This window comes from Caretta caretta, chromosome 6 (genome assembly GCF_965140235.1).
Source record: "Caretta caretta isolate rCarCar2 chromosome 6, rCarCar1.hap1, whole genome shotgun sequence".
NCBI lineage: Eukaryota > Metazoa > Chordata > Testudines > Cheloniidae > Caretta > Caretta caretta.
Window position 1 is genome coordinate 116,223,648 of NC_134211.1, and position 23,206 is coordinate 116,246,853.

The 23,206-nt window shown below is 40.4% G+C and overlaps 1 protein-coding gene across 3 annotated transcripts in view; it reads right to left on the reverse strand.

Annotated features, from left to right (window-relative positions):
• Positions 1 to 23,206, reverse strand: part of BRF1 (BRF1 general transcription factor IIIB subunit) — a 231,604-nt gene that overhangs the window by 57,661 nt on the left and 150,737 nt on the right. For all 3 annotated transcript variants that reach the window (XM_048853602.2, XM_048853604.2, XM_048853603.2), the window contains 4 exons: positions 5,677 to 5,738; positions 2,670 to 2,751; positions 2,514 to 2,569; positions 228 to 484 (listed from right to left, as the gene is read on the reverse strand). In XM_048853602.2, the coding sequence (XP_048709559.1) occupies positions 228 to 484; positions 2,514 to 2,569; positions 2,670 to 2,751; positions 5,677 to 5,738 (457 nt within the window). The remainder of the gene's footprint in view (positions 1 to 227; positions 485 to 2,513; positions 2,570 to 2,669; positions 2,752 to 5,676; positions 5,739 to 23,206) is intronic.

Sequence of the window (23,206 nt, forward strand, 5' to 3'; positions counted from 1 at the left end):
TGTGAATTCTGATTGATTCTTTCACACTATGATGGTTAATCCACACAGAAGCTGTCAGCTGATATGTGGTCTGCAAATACGGTTTCATTGTGGCATTGCATGAAAAATAAATAAAGTCAGAGCCCTAACGTTACTTTAGTCTCAAACAAGCGTTACAATATCTACACTGTCTGTACAGAAAGTTGCATAGACAGCCTCTAAGAGATATAAATGAACAATGGCAATACCTTTTCCCCATACTGTTTACAGTGCTGGCTATATTCCTACTGGCAGTAGATTTTCTTCTTGACAGCTTCTTGGTGTTGCTGCTGTCATCAGTGCTGTCGTCCTCTTTCTTTGGTGTGCTACTTCCTTTGCTGTTCAGGTCCTTTAGCACATTATAATTAATTTTACTTGAGATTTTCTTCTGTTCCAACATTTTTTCAATTGCCTCTCCTGCTGTGCTGGCTTGAATTGGCTCCCGCTTTTTTGCGGACTTCTTTGGCTTAATTAAAATATAAAATTAGTGATTTAGATACAATCAAAATAGTTTTAGCAGAACAGAAAGGTGATCTGCAGTGCTGCTGACTCTGGTGTTAGATGACCCAGTAGGCAGCACGGTTCACCTGGGGTCAGTACCAAGCCCATGTCCCAGTATGGTGTTCAGGGTATTGTACTGCTGCAGGTGCCAGGACTGGTACCAGCTGTAAAATGGAGATTCTGGCCATTTGAGGACATTGTAGAGTCCATGTCACTTTTTCCAGAGACAAGGTGTTCGCTTTTGTATCTTTTGCCAAATGCCACCACATGTCATTACAATTGCTCTACTAAATTAACCCATTAGTAACATTCTGCGTTGTTGCCAAAGAGAAACATAGCCTCTTTCTCAAATGTCATCTACAGGGGGGCAGGGTTGTTCCAATGAGAGGAGAGGGGCTCCCATAAAATTTTATAAAATTAGCCAAAAAGTAAATATACATTTCTCCCAAAATATTTGTTTAAAACTAGACCCATATTGGGTTACAACTCTCCCTATAGTTAATTTCTGCAAAGTGAGGATCAAAATTACCATAGGACTCTTGCTCCATAATTCAGTGAAGAAAGCCAACTGGATTACAGAGTTGGCGATCAGTGGGTAAATGGATTGGCATTAATGCTGGCCTCTGAGCAATTACAGGTTCCAGTTAGATGCTAAACACTACAGTGATGTTCAGTTGGAGGCACTCTTGTGTGGGTCAAAAAGTTGCAAGTCAAAGTCTTTGACTGACACGGCAACCCAGAACTAGAGGTTGAGATGTTACACTCGAAGATCTTTCTGCCTCTATCTGGCAACTGTTCAGGTGAAGAGAGGTCCCATGTCCCCATTCTAAAAGAGTAGGGAATAACTTTGATGTCTTGCCCAACGTTTTCCTTCTCAGAAAAGTTTAACATCTAAATCAGCAAGTGTATTATTTTTGAATGCATCACAGCTGTTCTATTTACTTTCATGGGTCAAATGCTACCTTGAAAATCCCAGGCACTTTGTTAATCAAGTTCTGGCCTGAAGTTGTCAGCAACAGAAGGGAGTCAGAGAAAAACTCAACCTTGTCAGAACAAAAAGGTGGGTGTTTGGGCTGTTTCTGTGCCAGAGGATTATGCACAGTTTTGAAAATGACTAGTGCAATGCCATTTGTATGAATGTAGCCTGAATGAGAAACTCTCAAGCATCAAACAGTCTTTCATTGTCTGGTTTACTTTTTATTGTTTAAGTATCTTGGGGTGGGGACAATGGGAAACGGTGTCTTTTTCATTGGTGTGTTAAAAAAAGACTAATGGAAAACACACACCAAAAACTAATGTAGATTTTAGCTGCATAGGGAAAATTATGCACAGACTGCCTTGTCACTTGGTCAATTACACAAAATACTAATGCTGTAAATTGTGACTATGTGGCCAATTAGACTGCTTTAAACTGCTAAACTCAGAGAGGACAAGCCACTTGTTAACATAAATGTCACATGCTTTATGAAAGGTAGAACAATGACATTCCTTCAAGTTGCTGTAATGGAGATTTGTTCACCTCTTCTTCCAGAAACCATTACTGCAACAATATACAAAAGTGCTGCAGTTGTAGCAAACTCAGAACAAATACAACATGAATGCCTTTTCAAAAAATCAGGAACATTTTAAGAATAGTTTTTAAACAAAGTAATCACCGAGGATAGCAATCATAAATGCAACTGACCATTCCATGCAAAAAAAATGGCCACAACTGCAATGCACACAAGTTCCCTACCTAAGAGAGTTCAGGGGGACTGTAAAGTAGAGTATTGGGCTAGAGAAGCAAACAATGCTCAGGCAGGAAAACGTTACAGTCACCATCTGAAAAGCAGTGCTGCAGCACAGTTTCATTAACATTTAGGGGTATGAGAAAAAGCTGAACTGAATTATTGCTTGGATTGCCCTCAGCATCTTCTAAACCACTGTAAGAGGAGTTTCCAGTAAATTTGCAAATGGACACTGTTAAGCACAAGCGGAATATTTAAGTTGTATACCTTGTGTTCCTTATAAATCCCAAGCTCCTTCTCTTTTGCTATTCTTGCTTCTTTCTCTGAAAGATGACAAAAAGATAGCCAGTAGGAAGGACAGGTATCAGATTGCTTTTTGAGACATGTGACCAGAGAGAGCATTTCAGTTATTATGCTTCTTACCCTTTTGTTCCTTTAAATAATCGGCATTTTCTTTCATCCACAGTTCTGCTTTTATTTGAGCTTCCGTTTCATCAAGTATATACTAAAAACAAAATAAAGTTCATTTCTTTTCAGTTACTAACCTGAAAATTGTAGGCAAAAATATAGTAAAAAAAAAAAATACAGGTAAGAGCAATTCACATTCACCTTATTTTTAGAACTGGATTAATGAAGGAAAGTTTGTTCAAGGGGCAATAATGGGATAGTAAAGAAAGAAGCGACAAACACTAGCTAGCAAAATAAGTTAGTATTTTAGTCCTTCCACTTCGGAGATCTGAGTTCATCCAAATTATATTTTCAGTTCTACTCATTCAGTTTAGCTCAAGTCACTGGAGTTGTGTAGGGCAGGGGGACAGACCAGAATGTGGTCCAGAAACTGCAATATTAAAGTGGCATGATGAATCTCATCCTAGCTTTCGGTTATGCAGATTACAATGCCAATCCAATATTAGGTTCAGCACAACTAGTCTTTGTGTAACACTGGTTCCTGATTGCAGGTTGGGAATGAGGAACATTAGCAGAGCTCTGAGGAGAAACTGCAAACCATTACCAATCATCTGTTTAAGAACATTTTTAAAAAAAGTATTTTGTGGATTCATTAAAACAGTAGAGCCAAGCATTGTAAGTTATTAGCACTTAAAACTAATAACAAACAGCTTGATTCTCTAGCATTTTATGTCTTTTACCATTTCAGATTTTCCTCAAAATAAAATATACACTCAAGTAGTTTATGAGAAAAATAATTCAACTTTAATGAAACTGATGCAAGGAGTCGTCTTTCACATTGGGACAAACTCGGAAAAAAAACATTTGTTCTAATACCAGTTTACCTAGCCAATATTTTCTCTGTTTCATTTGTGTGTATTAAATTTGGGTCATAATAATGAACACACACTCACTCATAGCTGAACTATTCACCCTGCTTGCATCAGAGTTATGGCTTCACTGCATAGTCTAGCAGGAAGAGAAGATGGGTTTGTTCCTTCCCAGCTTCTGTTTAAATTATGGATCTATTCTGATGAGTAACTGAAATGGGCATGGAAGGGTTTTGTATTTACGGTTTCTGTTACTTCCATAGCACATTCACTCCTCTCCATATTCTTCCTAACTGCCTGCTTGGGAGACTCAGCCTGGATGCTGAAAGTCAAGCGGGGCTCTTTCCTGATCATCCATCACCAAAAATAAAGATTCTGCAGATCAGATTATATTCTCAGCTACATGTATGCAACCCCATTGTTTTCAGTTATTTCGGGACACGAAGAGGAATTTATAGCACTGGGTTTTTGTTTTTTTTTTAACTGCAACTTTTATTTGTAAGCTTAGTATGGTCTAGTGGAGAGGGCACCAGCCTGGGAGTCAGGAGACCTGGATTCAGGCACTGACCTGCTGTGTGACCTTGAGCACGTCACTTCAGTGCTTTTGTTTCCCTTTCAGCCACCATTTGTCTATCTTGTATGTTTAAGCTGTGAGGCCGGAACTCTTTCACTGTTTGTACAGCACCTTACACAAGGGCATCCCTACCCTGGGCCTAAAGCTGGGAGAAAAATTTTGGCCCAAACTTTTGCCGTCTCTCCCCTGTCCCAAAAAAGGCAGATTTGGGTCACCTGAAACATTTCATGAATTCATGTCGATACTGGCAAAGTGTTTTAGTGAAAATGAATATCAAAACAGCTCCTTTTTCACATTATCAAAATGGACCATTTTGGTTTTTCAGGCAAGATTCACAAGGCGAGTTAGGCACCATTCACAAAACTGAGGAGGTGGTCATGTCCAATAGCCCAGAGGTTAGAGCACTCATCTGGGATGGGGGAGACCCATTTTGAATTCCTGCTCTGGAGTAGGGATTTGAACCCAGGCCTCCCTACTCCCAGGTGAGTGCCCTCATTACCATGTTACTAACAATTGTGGGATGGGGCTCACAATCTTTCCTGCTGAAGCTGTTTCACTTTGTATGAAATATTTGACTTGTCTGGGCCAGAGAGCGTGTGAGAGACTCTATAGCTCAGTAACCAGGGCACTCTCCTGGGAAAGGAGAGATCTAGGTACAAGGTCCTGCCCCAATGAATATTTAATTGTTTATACAAAGTGGAACAGCTCCAACAGGAGAGACTGAAAGACCCCCAACCCAGAATACACTATATCTTTGCAGCAGACCTAGGTTTGAATACCCACTCGGGAGCAGAGACTGGAACCCAGGTCTCTTGACCCTCATGTAGACACCCTACTCACTGGGCTACTGGCTTTAAAAGGGGTGGCGGTACCACAACCCCTCCTCTATTTCATTTCCTTTGCTTTTATTTTTAAAATGTTTACAATGCCAAAAATCAAAATGTTTCGTTTGATCCAAAACAAAATATTTCTGAATGTTTTGACTAGTCACAAATTTTTTAAAAATTGGCTTCACTTTAACCCAAAACAAAGTTTTTTCCCCCCCCAGTTTTCTGGAACTAACAGCTAACCAAAAAATCAGTTATTCACCCAGCTCTGCTACACTTTACTGTCATACAGGCAAATAAAATAAGCCGAGTAAGGGTTATGGAAATCATTGAGAGCCCAGAACACCATTTTACAGTCTCTTTCCAGGATAGCACCACACCTTGAACATATCTTCAGCGAGTAACTACGTGATGCATTTAATACTAAATAAAACTTAAGGTCCTTCCTCTCTAAAATAAAATACATTTCCAATAACAATTACTCCAACATGATGAGAAATGGCAGCAGTAACAACATACTACGATTTTGTAATATCTTACAGGGAATGAGCTAGAGTGTAACAGATTGGCCACATGCATTAGTTTTGGTACCAGATTCCCATAATCATGGGCATTAACTCCTGACCGTCTATATGCATTATAACCAAATTCCATCAAAGTGGGAGGTTGGGGCACGGGAAGATAAACCACATAAGAAAATATTTTTCTTCTAAGATGAGACTGTAGATAGATAGAATAAAAATATCTCTTACCCTATCTATTTCAGTGTCATCAATTCCACTAAGATCTAGTTCACCATCTCCTGTATTTTCACCTAAATAAAAGCAATATAAATTTTAGTTAAGATGCATATTCATTGAACGTCCACTCCAATTCAAGTTCTGCTTTTAATTGTATCAGAAGTATAGTATTCGTTATAATTGGTTTGTTAACAAATAATCACCTTTCAGAGGATTACACCCCACCACCTTTACAGAAGAGATGTACCACACTTTCCTATTGTTTTCATTGTGTGTGCACACAAATTGTCACCACAGTTAATGAATTCTGACTATGCGCTCCAATCTAGCCCTTTCTCTACTAATTGCTTCACAGAGAAGAGCTAAAAATATTACAGTAATTTTCAGTAAACTTTTTTTAAAAATTTGCAGCAGCAACAGATGTTTGCTATTAAGTTGATGAAATCACTGGAGTCAGATGATTTGATTTTTCTCTTGTCATCACAGGAATTTCTCCATCACAGTCAAATGGGCCATGAATCCTCTGCAAGTTATGATTAAGAAAATATTTTCTGTTATCAAAGAGGCAACGTGGTCTAGTGAATAGGGCACCCGGCTGGGAGCCACACTAGGGTTTTATTCCTGGCACTAACTCACCCACCATATAACCTTGTGTGTGACATGTAAACTTAGGTGCATTAATTTTCCCATCTGTTAAATGGGGATTATAAAGTTTACCCACCTTTGGAAAGCACTTTGAGATCTATGAATAGAAAGAACTAATTAAGTGCCAATATTATCAGGTCTCCACTATAGAGTATGCACTACAAATTTATTTGTACTTTTGCTTAGGCTCTTATTTTTATTGACATCTTTTGAAAACATAACCACACTTTTATTATATCCATTAACCAGAACAACTAGACAAAACAGATTCCTAAACTAGGAATGACAGAATTTGCAGGGGCAGATCATTATAAAACACTCTGCAGAGAAAAAGTGGAATGTTATGTGCTCAAGGATTATGCTGGAGAAGGAAGATCATCCCCCCAAGTTTAATCAACTATGGGCAACTGATTATTTGACTAGTTTCCAATGTACTGTGTGGAAAATCAGACAGACAGTTTTATCATTCTGAGAGACAGCTTGCAGCAGCAAAATATAAAACAAAATGTTGAGGGCCAGTGTGGTCAAACACTTGAGTTTGACTCCCTAGACTGATCTCGAACTCCCAGACCTCCGGGTATTGAGAAGTGTAGAGAATGAACATCAGTACTAGAAGGAAGGGTGGCTGGATGGGTTTTGATGAAAGTTCTAGGCAGTTCTCTTTGATGAGATGGTAGGTTATCACAATACAGGGCCTTGAGAGTTGTGGGGAACGAAACAGTTAAAACAAACAAGGGTAGGAATCATCAGTGTTCCAGAAAGAGACAAAGAATCCCCTGAATAGAAAAAAAAACAAAACAAAAAACTAAACTGGCCACTTGTACTACATGAAATCAGTGACAGGAGCCCAAAGCAAATGGACAATTGTAAATTGATGAAGGGTGAGGTTTTCAAATTGGTATATGGAAGCCGCATGCCCAACTCCCATAGACTTTCAAAATGAGTTGGGCCCTTAACACTTTTATGCTTATTTGAAAATACTACCCTAAATAACCAAAATCAGGTGTTTCCTCCTTCATTTAAACCCTATATGAAGAGAGTTTTTCCCTCAATTAATAATAGTGATTTGGAAATTGTTGCCATCCCAAGCAATCTCATAACTTTGTGCTCTAACTTTCTTCTGAGACAGCCTCATAAATGAAAACTTTATGCTGCAGATGTTATGTAAATACAATGACTGGAAATGCCTCAAAAAAGGTTTCTTGCCACTATAATGTTGTGGCTTTGAACTTTATGATAAATTCAGCAAATGCTGCAAAGGTCATAGGTCTCAACATGTGAAAGTTTGACACCACAGCTTTAAAAATATTTAAAAACAATATTTTAAATTATTCCATACTAACATGTATAACCTGCTTTTCGCCAGTTCACTGCATCATAGTACAAGAGTGAAATTTCAGCTGAAGAATCACAGAAACGTACGGTTGGAAGGGATGTTAAAAGATTATCTAGTCCAGCCCCCTGCACTGAGGCAGGATCACCTAAACCTAGACAATCCTTGACAGCTGTTTGTCTAAGCTGTTCTCAGAAATCTCCAATGATGGGCCAGTCTCCTTGGGAAGCCTTTTCCAGAGCTTAACTACCCACAGAGTTAGGAAGTTTTTCTTAACCTCTATCCTAAATCTCCCTTGCTACAGATTAAGCCCATCACTTGTTGTCCTACCTTCAGTGGAAAACAATTGATCCAAGTCATCTTTATAATGGTCCTTAACATATTTGAAGACTTCACAAGTTCCCCCCTCAGGCTTCTTTTCTCAAGACTAAACATGCCCAGTTTTTTTAACCTTTCCTCATAGGTCAGGTTTTCTAAACCTTGTATCGTTGTTCTCTCCTCTGGACTCTCTCCCCAATGTGTTCACATCTTTCTTAAAGATGGCCTAGAACTAAACAGAGTACTCCAGCTGAGGCCTCACCAGTGCCAAGCAAGTGCCAAGGGGGGAACAATTACCTCCCATGTCTTACATACCACACTCCTGTTAATACACCCCAGAATGATATTTGCCTTTTTTGCAAATGCATCAAATTGTTGATTTATATTCAAATTGTGATCCACTATAACCCCCAGATTCTCTTCAGCAGTACTATCACCTAGCCAGTTATTCCTCATTTTGTAGTTGTGCATTTGATTTTTCCTTCCTAAGTGAAGTACTTTGCATTTGTCTTTATTGAATTTCATCTTGCTGAATTCAGACCAATTCTCTTATTTGTCAAGGTCATTTTGAATTCTAATCGTGTCCTCCAAAGTGTTTGAAACTCCTCCCAGCTTGGTACTATCTGCAGATTTTACAAGCACACTGTCCGCTCCATTATCTAAATCATGAAGGAAAACATTGAACAGTGCCGCATCCAAGACTAACCCACTATGTACTGATGCCAGTAGATATGCTCCCCAGTTTGACAGCAAATCACTGATAACTACTCTAAGTATAGTCTTTCAACTAGTTGTGCACCCACTTTCCAGTAATTTCATCTAGACCACATTTCCCTAATCTGCTTATGAGAATGTCATGTGGGACTGTGTCAAAAGCCTTCCTCAAGATGTATCATGTCTATAGCTTCCCCCTCAACCACTAAGCCAGCTACCCTGTAAAAGAAGGAAATTAGGTTGCTTTGGTATAATTTGCTCTTGACAAATCCATGCAAGCTATTCCTTATAACCCTATTCTCCATCAGGTACTTATAAAATATGTTAGTTTGTTCCAATATCTTTCCAGGCAGCAAAATTAGGCCGACTGGTCTATAATTCCCTGGGCCCTCGTTGTTCCCATTTTTAAAGATAGGTAATATGGTTGTTCTTCTCCAGTCCTCTAGGACCTCACCATCCTCCATGAATTCTTGAAGATAATTACTAACAGTTCTGACATTCCTTCAGCTTGTTTCTTAAGTACTACAGGATTAATTTCCTAACCGAATACATCTAACTTATCTAAATATTTTAACCTATTATTTCTCTATTTTGGCTTGCATTCCTTCCCCCTTGTTGTTAATATTAATTGTGCTAAGAATGTGGTCATAAGTCATCTTTTTAGAGAATACTGAAGCAAAATAAGCATTAAATGCCTTAGCTTTCTTGACATCATCTATTATTAGCTCTTCTTCCCCCCTAAGTAAAGGGCCTAGACTTTTCTTTGACTTTCTCTTGCTCCTTATGTATTTATAGCTATCCTGCCTACAAATGTCACTAAAATCCTTATTCACAATAATGTAGGCCCAATTCTGCTCTCAGAGCAATTCCTTTGCAAGTCAGTAAGAGTTTGATCCATCAAGAGCAAAATCTACTATAATGTCTGAGCCACATCACTTCTTTAACCATACTGGGCACTCCCTCAAAATTTATCAACTTTTTATCCCTACTCCCCAATATGATATCAAAGGGTAGGGAGGACAGCAATACAGAACCATCCAACAATAACCAGAAAATAAAATTGTTCTGTTGCAACCTCTTCACAATATTCATGATGCTGGTATAAACTAATGTAACAACATTAACTGGGATGACGATAAGTGAGTAGTTACTGTACTCCATCTTCCCAAGAGGCAGCAGCTATGTCAATGAGAAGCCCTCCCATTGACGTAGTTCTGCCTGAGACTTGGTCTACACTCCAGACTTATGTCAGTATAACTACGTCGCTCAGGGGTGTGGAAAATCCACATTCCTGAGCAATGCAGTTATACAGACCAAATCCCTGGTTTAGACCACTCTATGTCAACAGGGGGGCTTCTCCCATCGATATAGCCTCTTGGGGAAGCGGAGTACCTATGCCGGTGGGAGACGCTCTCCTGTCAGCATAGATAGCATCTTCACTAAGCGTTACAGCGGCACACTGCATTGGTGCCGCTGCAGCACTGTATGTGTAGACGAGCCCTTAGAAATGTGGTAAGTCACCACACAGTTGGTGTCCATTTCCTTACAGAATCCTAATTTGCCAGACTGAGAATGATAAAATTTCAGGCACTAGGTACAAATTCATGTTGTCGTTTTCAATATAAACTTGTTACAGAAGTAGATGCCAGTTGTTTTCATTCGTTCAATTAGTGACAGCGACAGAAAACTCATTTGACAACTGGTAAATTGCAGAGAAGACTCTGGAAGCAAGTTATCTACAAGAAGCATTACTTTATGCTGTGTAACAGTAGTACAGGGAATAAATGGAGGATACCCTCTCTGCCTACCAATAGTCCCTCTCCTGCCAATTTGGTAGGCATTCATTAAATGCAAAGAATTATTCAGAATAGGAGGCACATTCAAATTCCTAGCTTTACATTCTCCTTAAATAAAGTCTTTTGTTACAAAATACCATTATTAACCGTAACTTCAAAACAGAGAATAGCTATTCTGCTACAAAAATTCCATCGCAATCCCCTAAACACCAGTAGATCCTAAAAGCTCTAAACAGGCGGAGGGATAGCTCAGTGGTTTGAGCATTGCCCTGCTAAACCCAGGGTTGTGAGTTCAATCCTTGAGGGGGGCCATTTAGGGAACTGGGGCAAAAATTGGAGATTGGTCCTGCTTTGAGCAGGGGGTTGGACAAGATGACCTCCTGAGGTCCCTTCCAACCCTGATATTCTATGATTCATCTGTTGTGTGTTACGCTGCTTGCTCTAGGGCACAGAAACTTGTTTGCCCCTTCCCCCTTTTTTTAAAATGTCAGGAAAGATTTTTCTCCAATGCTGAACTACTCAAAACGAACCTCTACATGATAATTTTCTCCTTTAATAAAAATAGTTTAAATAATTTTTTTTTTTTTTTTGGTAACGACAGATGTGAGCAACATCTGGTCCCAGATCTTCAGAAGTGAGTTAAAAGCAATGATGTGATTTGATCTGGTTCTTACAAGTTTGAGATTTCTTCTTTTAAGGGAAAACACTGCAGGGTACAGATAAAAACAGAGTTCTAAGTTTAAAAAAACCAGTTTATTATTTTTTAAGCTACAGAAAGTCTGTATTTACAGTAAACAGGAAAACAGCACAAGCAGAACTCTTCCTCTCCCTGCCTAATGTCTAGTGCAACCAGAAGGGAGATCACCACTTCCACAGCTTTCAATCATGGCTCTGAATCAATTACTGTTCTGAAACTTGAAACTGACAGTTACCCACCCAGTTCCCAGAACATAAAGTTTTGTCAACAGCCTTTATGGTCCCTCCAACCTACTTTGACAGACATGAGGGTTATAAATATAGACATACTGGATTATGTTTGTAAATCTTTAGGATTATTTACCGTTACCCACAAATAATAAATGCACAACAAACCACTTACTAAAAAAGTCATACAGCACCTTCAAAGGTGATTTTTTATTAGCCAAGAATACAGTTATTGGATATACAAAAAACTACAATAAAAAGACAAAGGTTAAGAGCATTTTTTCCTCTTTCTAGTATAGGAGGAAAACAATTTATTGCACGGTCCAGATAAAAGGATTTCCTTACTGCCAACAATGAAGACTGAGTGGTTCTCAGGAAATCCTCTGAGGCTTCTAGAGTGGAAGGCAACTTGATTCTCTTGTACTATACTGTAAAATACATCCTCAGTCACGTGGCTTTATAGTAGTCATAGAATTAAAGCACTTTAGCACAAAAAACTTAATTCATGCAACATTGCATTAGTGATCAGGCTCTCAATGCATTAGAAATACTTTATGTATAATAGGACAAAAACAACATGCTTACTCACAACAGGCATTTTCATGAAAACTAGATAAATACCAAACAAAGTAATTGGAGAACAAAAACCAACATAAACTGAAATATCGGATAGAGGGATCAAACATCACAGTAGCAAGTAAAGCACCCTGCAAGAGAACCAAAGAACCCATCAGCATCGGAAGGCTTGTGGCCAAACGGGGTAGTGATGCTAAGGCAACTTCTAGAGCTTTAAAGAGCCACTGGCGAGAGAATAGCTTAGAGCAGGGATGACAACTGATGAATCTGGAAGGAAAGGGGGAAAGAAAACGGGAACCGATGAATTGCTGTGAAAAAGACTGGATTAATTGATGTGGGATGAGAAACAATTTGGAGGGGAAGGGAATTTATGATGGGGGCTAGGGGAAGAGACGGATGATGGAGGGTGGGTGAATAGAACAGTGATTAAGCTTGTGGGTTGAACAGTGCATGGATGACAGAGTGGGTGTAGCTACCTGGTTTGGAACAGAAAGCTATGAAGTACAAGAGTAAGTATGGTGTAAAGAGTGCATATGAGAAAATCCTAGGGTAGGGACATGTGAGAATAAGCCCAAATCAAAACAAGCTATGTGCACGCAGTCTGACTGGACGAGAAGGAGCATGTTGCTGTTTATGGTAAAGTTGGGCTAGCTGATTTTTGAATGGGCTGACAACTTTTCTTGATAATTTTGCAAGGCAGATTTGCACTGTCAATGATTTCACTGCTGATCATTTTAAACGAATGTGCTTCTCCCACAGTCCCAATCCACTTCCCACATGTCTCTGGTAGCCAGAAAGGCCCAACTGTCCCCTAGCCAGTTGCCAAAACCTCCATCTTCTCCCAGTCAATTTAAACAAAGCTATTTATTGTCAACACAAAAGTCTGTCACAAATTGGAATGCAGAAATGCAGGAATAGAGCAAAACAAACGTCACAAGAAATATATTACTGATTTTGTTTCCAGATTTTAAATGAAACTGTTTATTTTTGACTATGCCTCGAACTACATAAAAAATTTCAGTCTACTGCAGCTGAGTGCCAAATTTAGGCCCAACTGGCCACAAACTACATGAGGCCATGCAAACAATTTAAACATAAATTACACGTGTAACTTACTGATGCCTAATCAGAGCTAAGGAGTCCTGTTCACTGAGACTTCAGCCTCATAGCTGTCCAAGGGAAAGAAAACATACACACCACCACACCACAAACGGCATGCCACCTCCTCACAGGACCATTCCTGCTAACTATAGATGGCAGAATATAGCACAAATACAGGGTCACCATCTTGCAGAATGTTCTCACTAGTGCAAGGAGAGCAAACTTTAACAACTCTTACTATGAAATATCTCAGACCAAACACCTTACATTTGGACTGAAAAGAGAAGTCTCTGGAAAATGCCTTAAATGGGGCATTTTAAATTTAAAAAAAGGTCTAGTCTAACAAACTGGAGCACCCTCCACCTTCTAGAAGAGGAGAACAACTGAGCAGGGTAAGCCTGCCAGACCTCTCTCTACAAAGGAGCGAGATCACAAGAGTTTTGCTTTCTTTCCATCTCAATATCCTGGTAGGTGTCACACACTGAGGGTGTAGCTGGTGTGACCTTGTGGTTGGAACAAGAGGCTGACCTACTAGTCAGAGCAGAATCACAGAGCAAAACCAGAGGCATGGTTCAGAGACACGCCAATGATCGGAGCCAAGAGTCAGGAACCAGAACAGAACCAACGGGCAGAACCGGAGTCCTTGGGCAGGAGACAAGCCAGTGGTCAGAGCATGAGTTCTGAAGAATGGCATTCAAGAATGTTGGAAAATGAGCCTTATCGGTTGGTTTGCATCCACTTTTTTAGACTCACCTTACTGTCATGTTACAGTACATTTGGTGTGGTTTAGTTTCTCTTAATAAACTGAGCTGTTCAGAATTCCGAATTAACCGCATGCTTGCAGAATTACAAATTCATTTTAAAATCAAGTATCTGAAAATCAATTCCTCACACAAAACATTCAAGTTCCGGGTAGCGTGCTGCTTCCGCAACAGTTGATTGACATCTCTGACTACTGCATTAGGCCCTTTCACATGGTGGTCACATATAAATTCTCCCATTGAGAGACTATGATTTTAAAAGTACATATTTAACAGTATTTCTGTGAAGTAATGGGTAAGTGGAAATGCTTTACCTGCATTTAGTCTTCTCTATTGAAGTTTTTAGTAAAGTAAACATTTACCCTGTCCCAAGGGTGCTTGCATCTGTAGACCATAACAATTGTGTTTTGTGAATAAGTTACAAGCGGCTGAAAAAAGCATTATTTGGACTGCCTCTGCCCATGCAAAAAAAAAACAAAAAAAACCTATTTTATGTTGTTTTGATTCACAGTTGTTAGGGAATCTAGTCAAAATGCAATTTTATGTATCAGATTAAAAGCTTGGGGCCCAATTCTAAGATGTTCATTGTGAGCAGATTCCTGAGCCTGCAAGATTGGGGGCCTTAGAAAAAAGTTGACTCTTGAGTGAGAATCCCTCACCTTCCATTTTTCCCCTCAAGAAAAATAGTTTTTAGATTCTTACTGTCTTATTGCTTTGAAATCAGCCTATAATAAAAAGTGCCATTCTGACTCTGCAGTTCTCTAGAAAGGGGAAGCCATGCATACTGAAATACATTGTTTACACACACACAATCCTAACAGAATGAATCCTTCTTTATGTCCCCAAAATAAATAGTTTCAAGTTAAAATCTCTCAACTAAAGAACAGCTTAACCTTGTCATGAAAAACAGCAGATTTTTTTTTTGCTCTAGTTGTATTCCTGCCCTCACCCCACCCACTTAATTTTTTGGAAAAAAGGCCTGCTTAAGTAAACTACTTGAAATTATCCTTCTTTCTTTTCCAAGACCAAAGCTCCGCTGTCATGGCCTTGTCTACAGTGTTAAGATGGCTGCTCTCAACAACATGACAAAAGCTATTTTTTGCTGCTGAAGCCCATGCTCATCATAGAATCCTAGAATCATAGAATATAAGGGTTGGAAGGGACCCCAGAAGGTCATCTAGTCCAACCCCCTGCTCGAAGCAGGACCAATTCCCAGTTAAATCATCCCAGCCAGGGCTTTGTCAAGCCTGACCTTAAAAACCTCTAAGGAAGGAGATTCTACCACCTCCCTAGGTAACGCATTCCAGTGTTTCACCACCCTCTTAGTGAAAAAGTTTTTCCTAATATCCAATCTAAACCTCCCCCACTGCAGCTTGAGACCATTACTCCTCGTTCTGTCATCTGATACCATTGAGAACAGTCTAGAGCCATCCTCTTTGGAACCCCCTTTCAGGTAGTTGAAAGCAGCTATCAAATCCCCCCTCATTCTTCTCTTCTGCAGGCTAAACAATCCCAGCTCCCTCAGCCTCTCCTCATAACTCATGTGTTCCAGACCCCTAATCATTTTTGTTGCCCTTCGCTGGACTCTCTCCAATTTATCCACATCCTTCTTGAAGTGTGGGGCCCAAAACTGGACACAGTACTCCAGATGAGGCCTCACCAATGTCGAATAGAGGGGAACGATCACGTCCCTCGATCTGCTCGCTATGCCCCTACTTATACATCCCAAAATGCCATTGGCCTTCTTGGCAACAAGGGCACACTGCTGACTCATATCCAGCTTCTCGTCCACTGTCACCCCTAGGTCCTTTTCCGCAGAACTGCTGCCTAGCCATTCGGTCCCTAGTCTGTAGCTGTGCATTGGGTTCTTCCGTCCTAAGTGCAGGACCCTGCACTTATCCTTATTGAACCTCATCAGATTTCTTTTGGCCCAATCCTCCAATTTGTCTAGGTCCTTCTGTATCCTATCCCTCCCCTCCAGCATATCTACCACTCCTCCCAGTTTAGTATCATCCGCAAATTTGCTGAGAGTGCAATCCACACCATCCTCCAGATCATTTATGAAGATATTGAACAAAACCGGCCCCAGGACCGACCCTTGGGGCACTCCACTTGATCAATGGCTAGCCTGACAAATGATCATCCACAAAGATACTAATTAGCTATCACAAATGACATTCTTCAGCGCCAACGCACAGAGACAGCACTAGCTCTGTAAGGAAGACAGGAGTCTTCTCCAGCTTGTGATTTTTAGATCTATGATAACAAATACAACAGCGGTGCACAACTTCAGTTGTTCAAGGTACGAAAGAATCCGGAGAGCCACAAGCATCCAGGCAGTTAGTCATTCTCCACACATTAAGCCCTTGCTCTTTTCTCTCCCTCCCGCAACCATAAGGATGAAAATCTTAAAAGTAAGGGAATTTTAAAAATTGGGGTAATAATGAGAATCTTTTCCTGCACTTTTGGTCTTTTTCCTTTTAATTTGGAACTTCATCACTGATTCCCTTCAATCTTTGCCCTCCCACCCCTTTTTAGGCCTTTTTTGTCATCTTTCCTCCCTTCTCCCCCTCCATCTTTTGGTGCCTTCTGGCTCCTATTTTCTGCATATTTTATGAATCTCTGCAGGAGTAGCCAACAGTAGCCCTTTAGAAAGAGAAGATCTGAGGAGAGTAGCTTAATCAGTTCCCCTGTTCAGACCTTCTAAGTGCAAAGTGCTTCTACATTTCATAAGGACGACTGTGGCTGTATCATGCTCTGGAGAGTACACAGCAAAGAAAACTGACTAAGATCACACAATCCCAGTCAGTTTCTCTTTGCTGACAGATCCTTATGTAAAACAGCAAGCACTTTACACAAGAGTTAGCTGCAAAGGGAACAGCTGGCTCTGTGTTTAAAGTGCTGAAGCACTGTTTCTGCTGTTGCTGCTAGCAGGCTGAGTAGCCAGGTCTTGCTGTGGATACTAAATGTTCTGCTGTCCACCACAGTAGCTCAGGGTCCTCACTTGGCAGGCACTCAGCCATCTGAGCAAGAGAGCATCTGTATTATTTAGAACTACGTCTATTCCTCCAAGGTGCCATGACTGGACCTGTATTTCTGAGCTTACCACCTTTGTTTTGAGAACTTAAGATGCTGAATCTTCCTTTGATGATATTTTAATTATGAACAAACTTCAGACCCACAAAGGAAAATACATATATATTAATACACAAAATCACTACATTGTGTATTAGATAAGGTTGCTTAAGTAACATACCTAACACAAAACCACAAAAGAAAGGATATTAAACGTTAAGACATCTAACAATACATACATTCTAGTCCTCCCACCAGAAACAGACCTCATCCCTGGAACTGCCACCAAACACCACAGACAACACACCACTCCCAGAAGACACACCAGCCATTCCACAACCTCATTCCCCAAACTCCCCACGTATGAGCAGACCAGACTTCCCCTTGTATCACCCATTCTGCACAGTTCTGGAAAATTGTACTCATGTTTAGAGAAGGAGATGCTGAAAGGCTGGCATCCCTACTGGGGCTGTGTTAGAGTTGTGGTACAGTACTGTGATTTTTCTTTCTGGGAGGAGGAGGAGAAAGGATACACTATTTGATTTTTCATTTAGACTTTTCATTCCTTTGCTTTTGTGGTTTGTGCAAGGTATGTCATCTACATAATCTTGTTCCCCTAGTTTTTTTAGATTAAGGACAGATCTTCACCCAAGTGATGCTCCTTTTACAAGGAGCAGAATCTTTGCGAAAGGGTGCAGCTAGCTCAGGAGCACCACTGTCACAAAGTTCCTTTACTTCGTGAAAGTAACTGCTGCTTTGTCAAAGATAATCTCTGTTGCAATACAAATACTGCTGGACTAGGAAAACCTCTTCTCCTCCACTATATCAGCCCCAGTTTTGGATGGAGAGCACATTATTTGGGGCATGTGATAGCAGGAAAAATTATACTGCTCTCCTAAAGCATTCAACAGTAGAGCTAGTCAAAATATTGCAGACACTAAGTTTTTTGTTTTCCTCTGCAAAAATGAAGCTTTTTCATGTTCTCCATTAGCTGATGATCACTTTGTATAAGATTTCAGTTATGACAAATAATGCTCATAAATTAAGAAAGGAGCCATTACTGTGTTAAAGATCCTTTCATGAAGGACAGGATCTGCTTCTGAGCCATCTGGGCCCTTTCACAAAGAGCTTGATATTCATCAAAATTGTGGTTGCTTTGTCACAGTTCCTATTCTTCAAAAAACCGTTGAGCTGACTCAAGAACTCTGCAGCTTAACAAAGAACAAAAATTTCCAACATTGCTAGCCATTTCTTTCACTAAGATCAGGAAATTCCTGAGCTGGATGAACAGTTTCACAAAGAAGAGGATCCTCAACACTTCACTCCTGAAGCAGCTGAACACTTTCATAGAGTTCCTAGTCTTCAACAAACCAGCAACTCCTAAACAGGCTGTCATGGCCAAGTGATGGACAGCCAGACCTAGTAGTTGGAACCAGAGTCCACAGTCACAAGACAGGAGTCAGGCCGGGTCAGGAAACTGGGAGATCAGAAGTAGGAGACAAACTGGAGATGAGAACCACGAGTCAGAAACCAGAGTCAGGCCAGGGCAACATACCAGGGAGTCAGAGGCAGGAGACAAACTAGAGATCAGAACCACAAAACAGATGCCAGGAAATCAAGTCAGGGGAGCTGGAGCAGGAAGCACATAGTCTGGAAGAGGATGGAGCCTAGTTGTTCAGACAGCTTCCTATTCTTGCTGATGGCTTCAAGTAGGGCCTGCGGACCAATCAGCTGCTTCAGGACTCTGCCAATAGAACCTCAGAGGCAGAGCCTCAAACAGGGACTAGGTTTCATGGGTCCCATGTAAAAAAAAAGTGTCGGAAGGCTCTCAGGTGGAGAGCTGGAGTGCACTCCTATAACTCCTGTGGACCCAGGCTCAAGACCTGGTCATGACACAGACTGAACAGATCTTAGGTTTCAACAAAGCAATAGCTACTACATTGAAGATCCTGGTCACCGTAAAACTGAACTGTTTCATAAAGGTCTTTGTCTTCATCAAACCAGTGGCTACTATTTTATAAAAGGATTCTGGTCATCATAAATCTTGTTCTCCATTGGCTAACCAGAATAAGGATCCAGCTATAGCAAAGAATGCTAATATTTTTGTTTGTTTGTTTCTTAACAAAGTACTTGCATGAGCTCATAGAGCTCACTGAACTCTCTCTCTAGCCATGTTTCTGACTTTCTACAGTTTGTAGTTTTCAAAGCAGAGGGATGTGAAAAATCATGAGACTCGGAAGGAGAACTTTTGGGGGGGGGGCAATTTTTGGCTGACTGGAACTCAAAAACTAATTAACCAATTTTCTTGAGACATCATAGAAAATTCAAGCTTTACTCAGATTATGGGCTGAAAATTTGGGGCAGATACACTTTTTCATATAAATTAAAGAGGTTGAACTCCTGCTTTAAGTTCAAAAGAGAACACAACCTTCTCATAGCAGCGCTACTGTGACATCACAGTTACTATACATAGTCACACAAACGCCTATGGAATAATTACATACTTTGTTTCTTCCACTGACTTCTTGGCATAGTGACAACGAATGAATCCAAAATGCTACTTTATCAGGTAATAAGAAAAATCCAACTATAAAGCTATAGAAGTCATATTAAATTAAGAAAAGAGGACAGGAGAAAGAGGATGAGAGATTTCTTATCTGAAAATTGTCTGTTATCAGCTTCCCTTCTCATTCATCACTAATTGGTTAATGTCTCCACACACATAGAAATCGTAAGGCAGTCGTCCAATATCGTGACTGGAAGCTCCATGACTAAGCCCCACCCTCCCACCAGAAGAGTTCTTCCAGCAATGTAGTAACATTGCAGTAACCAATTACTAGCATTAAGACAAAAACTTGATATAGTGTATTAATTAACCTTAAAACAATGACATGCCTATGTCTCCCATTAGAAAAAATTTTCAATTTGATGAAAGAGAAGTTGCTCACAAAGAAAATTATCAGGTAAGAAATTTCTCATTCAGTTGCAGCTTTTCTCCTCATTCATCACTAATGGGAAGTAGCAAGCAATGAATCTCAGAAGTAGGGGAGGAAAAGAAGCAGCAGAGGTTTAATTATTCTTCCAATAGGATAATAGATAGGAATGGACATCCCCCAAATAAAGGGAGACATTATGTGCAAACAAACCCAGAAACACTTTCCTACCAAAGGATGCTTCTAAAAAAAGGAATGGAAACTTACTTTACAAATCTTCATGAGATGAGGTTCATACACTTTTTCCCCAGTGTCCCTAGCGATTTCTGTGAATAGTTTCCAGCTGCCTACCATGCCAACTATTGTAGAATTTTAACGTCTTGCCTGAAGCAACTCTGAGGCCCTAATACCTTGGCATTTTGGATAGAAAGAGATGAACATAATACAACTGGTATGTATACTCCATATGCTTGAGATACCTCTTTATATCACTTATATGAGGAATGCTCATTTATGCCACATCTTTCCAAAGGAGTGACGGGGTTAGAACAAAATGATTGGCGAACTATTTCCCAGGAACTGTGGAAAGAGAAACTCATCTTGAACAGAAAGTTTTCTGAAGCTATCTGAATAAAACTTTTCCTCATGAGGACAGCAGTGTGGTTCTTATACAGATAGAGGAACTAATTCCAAAATTGCTTTTCAGAGGTAATGGTGACTAGAAAGGCCAGTCAAGGGGTTGTTTAGTCTATTATTCTGATTAATTTTTGCACCTGATAATACTCAAATGGAGGATCCAGTGAGCCTTCCTACAGAACACTGCGAAGGCTGGTACCTAGGTTTCTATGGTGCTTGGTTGTTGGACTCCAATCAACAATTCTGCAGGAACTCTAGTGTTGCGGAGAGCATCAAAAAATGTGACCAAATCAATGAATGAAATTTCCTAGTTGAGTTCTGTCTAGATACCAAACTGTGCTGGAAGCAAATGGAGATTCCATACTGAACAACACTTCTCTTCTGATAGTCAGGCTTTTAACTGAAGGTGCTTCGAGTCCAGATGGAGGAACCCCTAATTCAAGAAGTCTTGTCTTTTATGCAAGTACAATGTGGGGTCCTTGGCTCTACAGTAAATCCAAAATGCCTTCTCAGGACGAGTAGTAGGACTTCAATTTTTCCTTTTCCTCTTATCTGTGTTCTTTACGTGAAGAGTCTAGAAAAGTAGCAGTTTCCTCTCTACCCGAGATATTTCTTCTATTGTTGTGGAGAAGCTTTGGTCTCTGACTACTCTCTGCTTTTGGGAGGGATATAAACACTCATATTTCAATTGAAGTCAACCTCTAACAGTGCTAGGAGTCTTCCCCTGAGTGCACCATAACTGCCCACTATGTGGACTTCCTACGTCATGCAAACCTTCTACTGATGGCAGCTGATACTGGCCACAGCCATAGATAGGATATTGGACTTGATGGACCAATGGGCCTGTCCAATGTGGCCATGCATGTGGGATTCTGAAGTGAACTTGAAGGATGTGTATGCTGAGATTTTGGAAATTTATTTTCCAAGTATATTCCCCACCCTGAGCGTGCAGGGGTCTAGTGTGAAAACTGGATTGGCTTTCAACATGCCATTTATACTCACCTGCCTACGAAGGGACATGCAGCTGTGACCTGTAAATGGCAATTTTTAATTATATCAGGTGCATGGTTCTATGTTCTCAGAAATAATTTCTTCAGATGCATTTTGAGAAACCCACTAAGGGGATGAAGCTGACACATGGCAACAGCAATCCTATCGATTGGAGGACCCATGCAATGAATTTTTGGATCTTTGAACATCTTTACTGGGATGGTAAAATTATGGTCAAAGCCAAGTCTGTTTTGACCCCTTGGGGCGCAATTCTCTACAATGGGTGCAAAAGCTTTTCTTGATTTTGAAGAACTGGTGTTATGAATCCTTTCCAGCAGCCGTCCAGTTATGAAATGAGTATGTATGAATCTGGGTACGGCCCTGATTGGCCAGGGGTACAAGAGTGTAACTTGCAACTTGTGCCTCTATAGCCCTCTGGTTAGGATATCCGCCTGACATTTGGGAAACCCAGGTGTTCAAGTCCCAGCTCTACCTGATGCTCTCTCTAGCCCAGTGCATATCTAATAAGTTCGCAATCTATCCAGTTCAGAACTTGAACCTGGGTTTCCAGCATACCAGGTGAGTGTCCTAACTACTGAGCTGTTGGCTACTGAAGGTGAATGTATGTCTTGTTCTGAGAAGAAATTCCATCATCCTGGACCTGAGAAACCGTCTCAAAAAAGTTTAATCAGCTGCAAAATGTTTTGGTTTTGGCAAATCAGTATTTTCAGACAAAAAACATTTAGCCAAAAAATTCCTGACCAGTTCTACTGTCAGACACTGAGCCCCTTTCTCTGGCAAAGCAAGCGCTTAGGGCTGATGATCAGAAGGCACAATTCCCATTCTGATGCTGCCTGAAATCTGAGCCCCTTTGCCTGGCAGAGCGAGGGTCCTTGGGCTGAAAGGCACAATTCCCCTTACACTGCAGCCTGAGGCAGGGCTGCACAGGAGTGACAAGCTTCTCCGCATACCCAGACATGCACTGCTTGAGCCTCTGCGGCAGAGAAAAGCCCCAGCAAACACTCCCTAAGGGTGGAAGTCAAAGAAGAAGGAGTTTAACTTCTGATTTTCACCCCACTTGTTCATTAGCAGTTCTAATGCTGACACTTGCTTTTGCGTGTTTGCCAGACTCACCCTTGAGCATTATTAGAATCCCCCAATTCATAGCAGGAAAAAAAGGAGCTGTGTAGGAGCCCAGATACCCAATCCGGGAGGGGGGCGGGGGGGCGGCGGTTTAAGGATGATTAATAAGTCACTATTGCACAAAAATGAATAAAAATTAAAGTTACAAAACAAAATGGTTGGGAGAAACCAAAGAACCAACTTGTTCCACTGTCAGAAGCAGAAAATCCAGTGGCTTTAGCTGAGAAGGGAGACTTAGCCCTGGACCTTCCAGCAACAACAATGGATCACTTCCAAAGTCTATGGGTGGGGGATATTAACCCATTAGTGATGAATGAGGAGAGAAGATGTGCAACAGAAAAATAAACTGCTGTTTTAAATAAAATCTTCTACTTTCAAATTATAAATGCAAGTAAAAGGAAATTTGGCTTATATAGTCATCCATTTCTTTCTACTTAACCAATTCAATAAATATCCAGGAAATTCTACTACTAACACTAGTAAAAGATTTAGTCACCTATAAATACATACATACAAACACATACATATATCTATATCTATATCGAGATATATGTGGACATCAAGCGGATCATGAAAAGTTTATAAATCTGGGGTGAA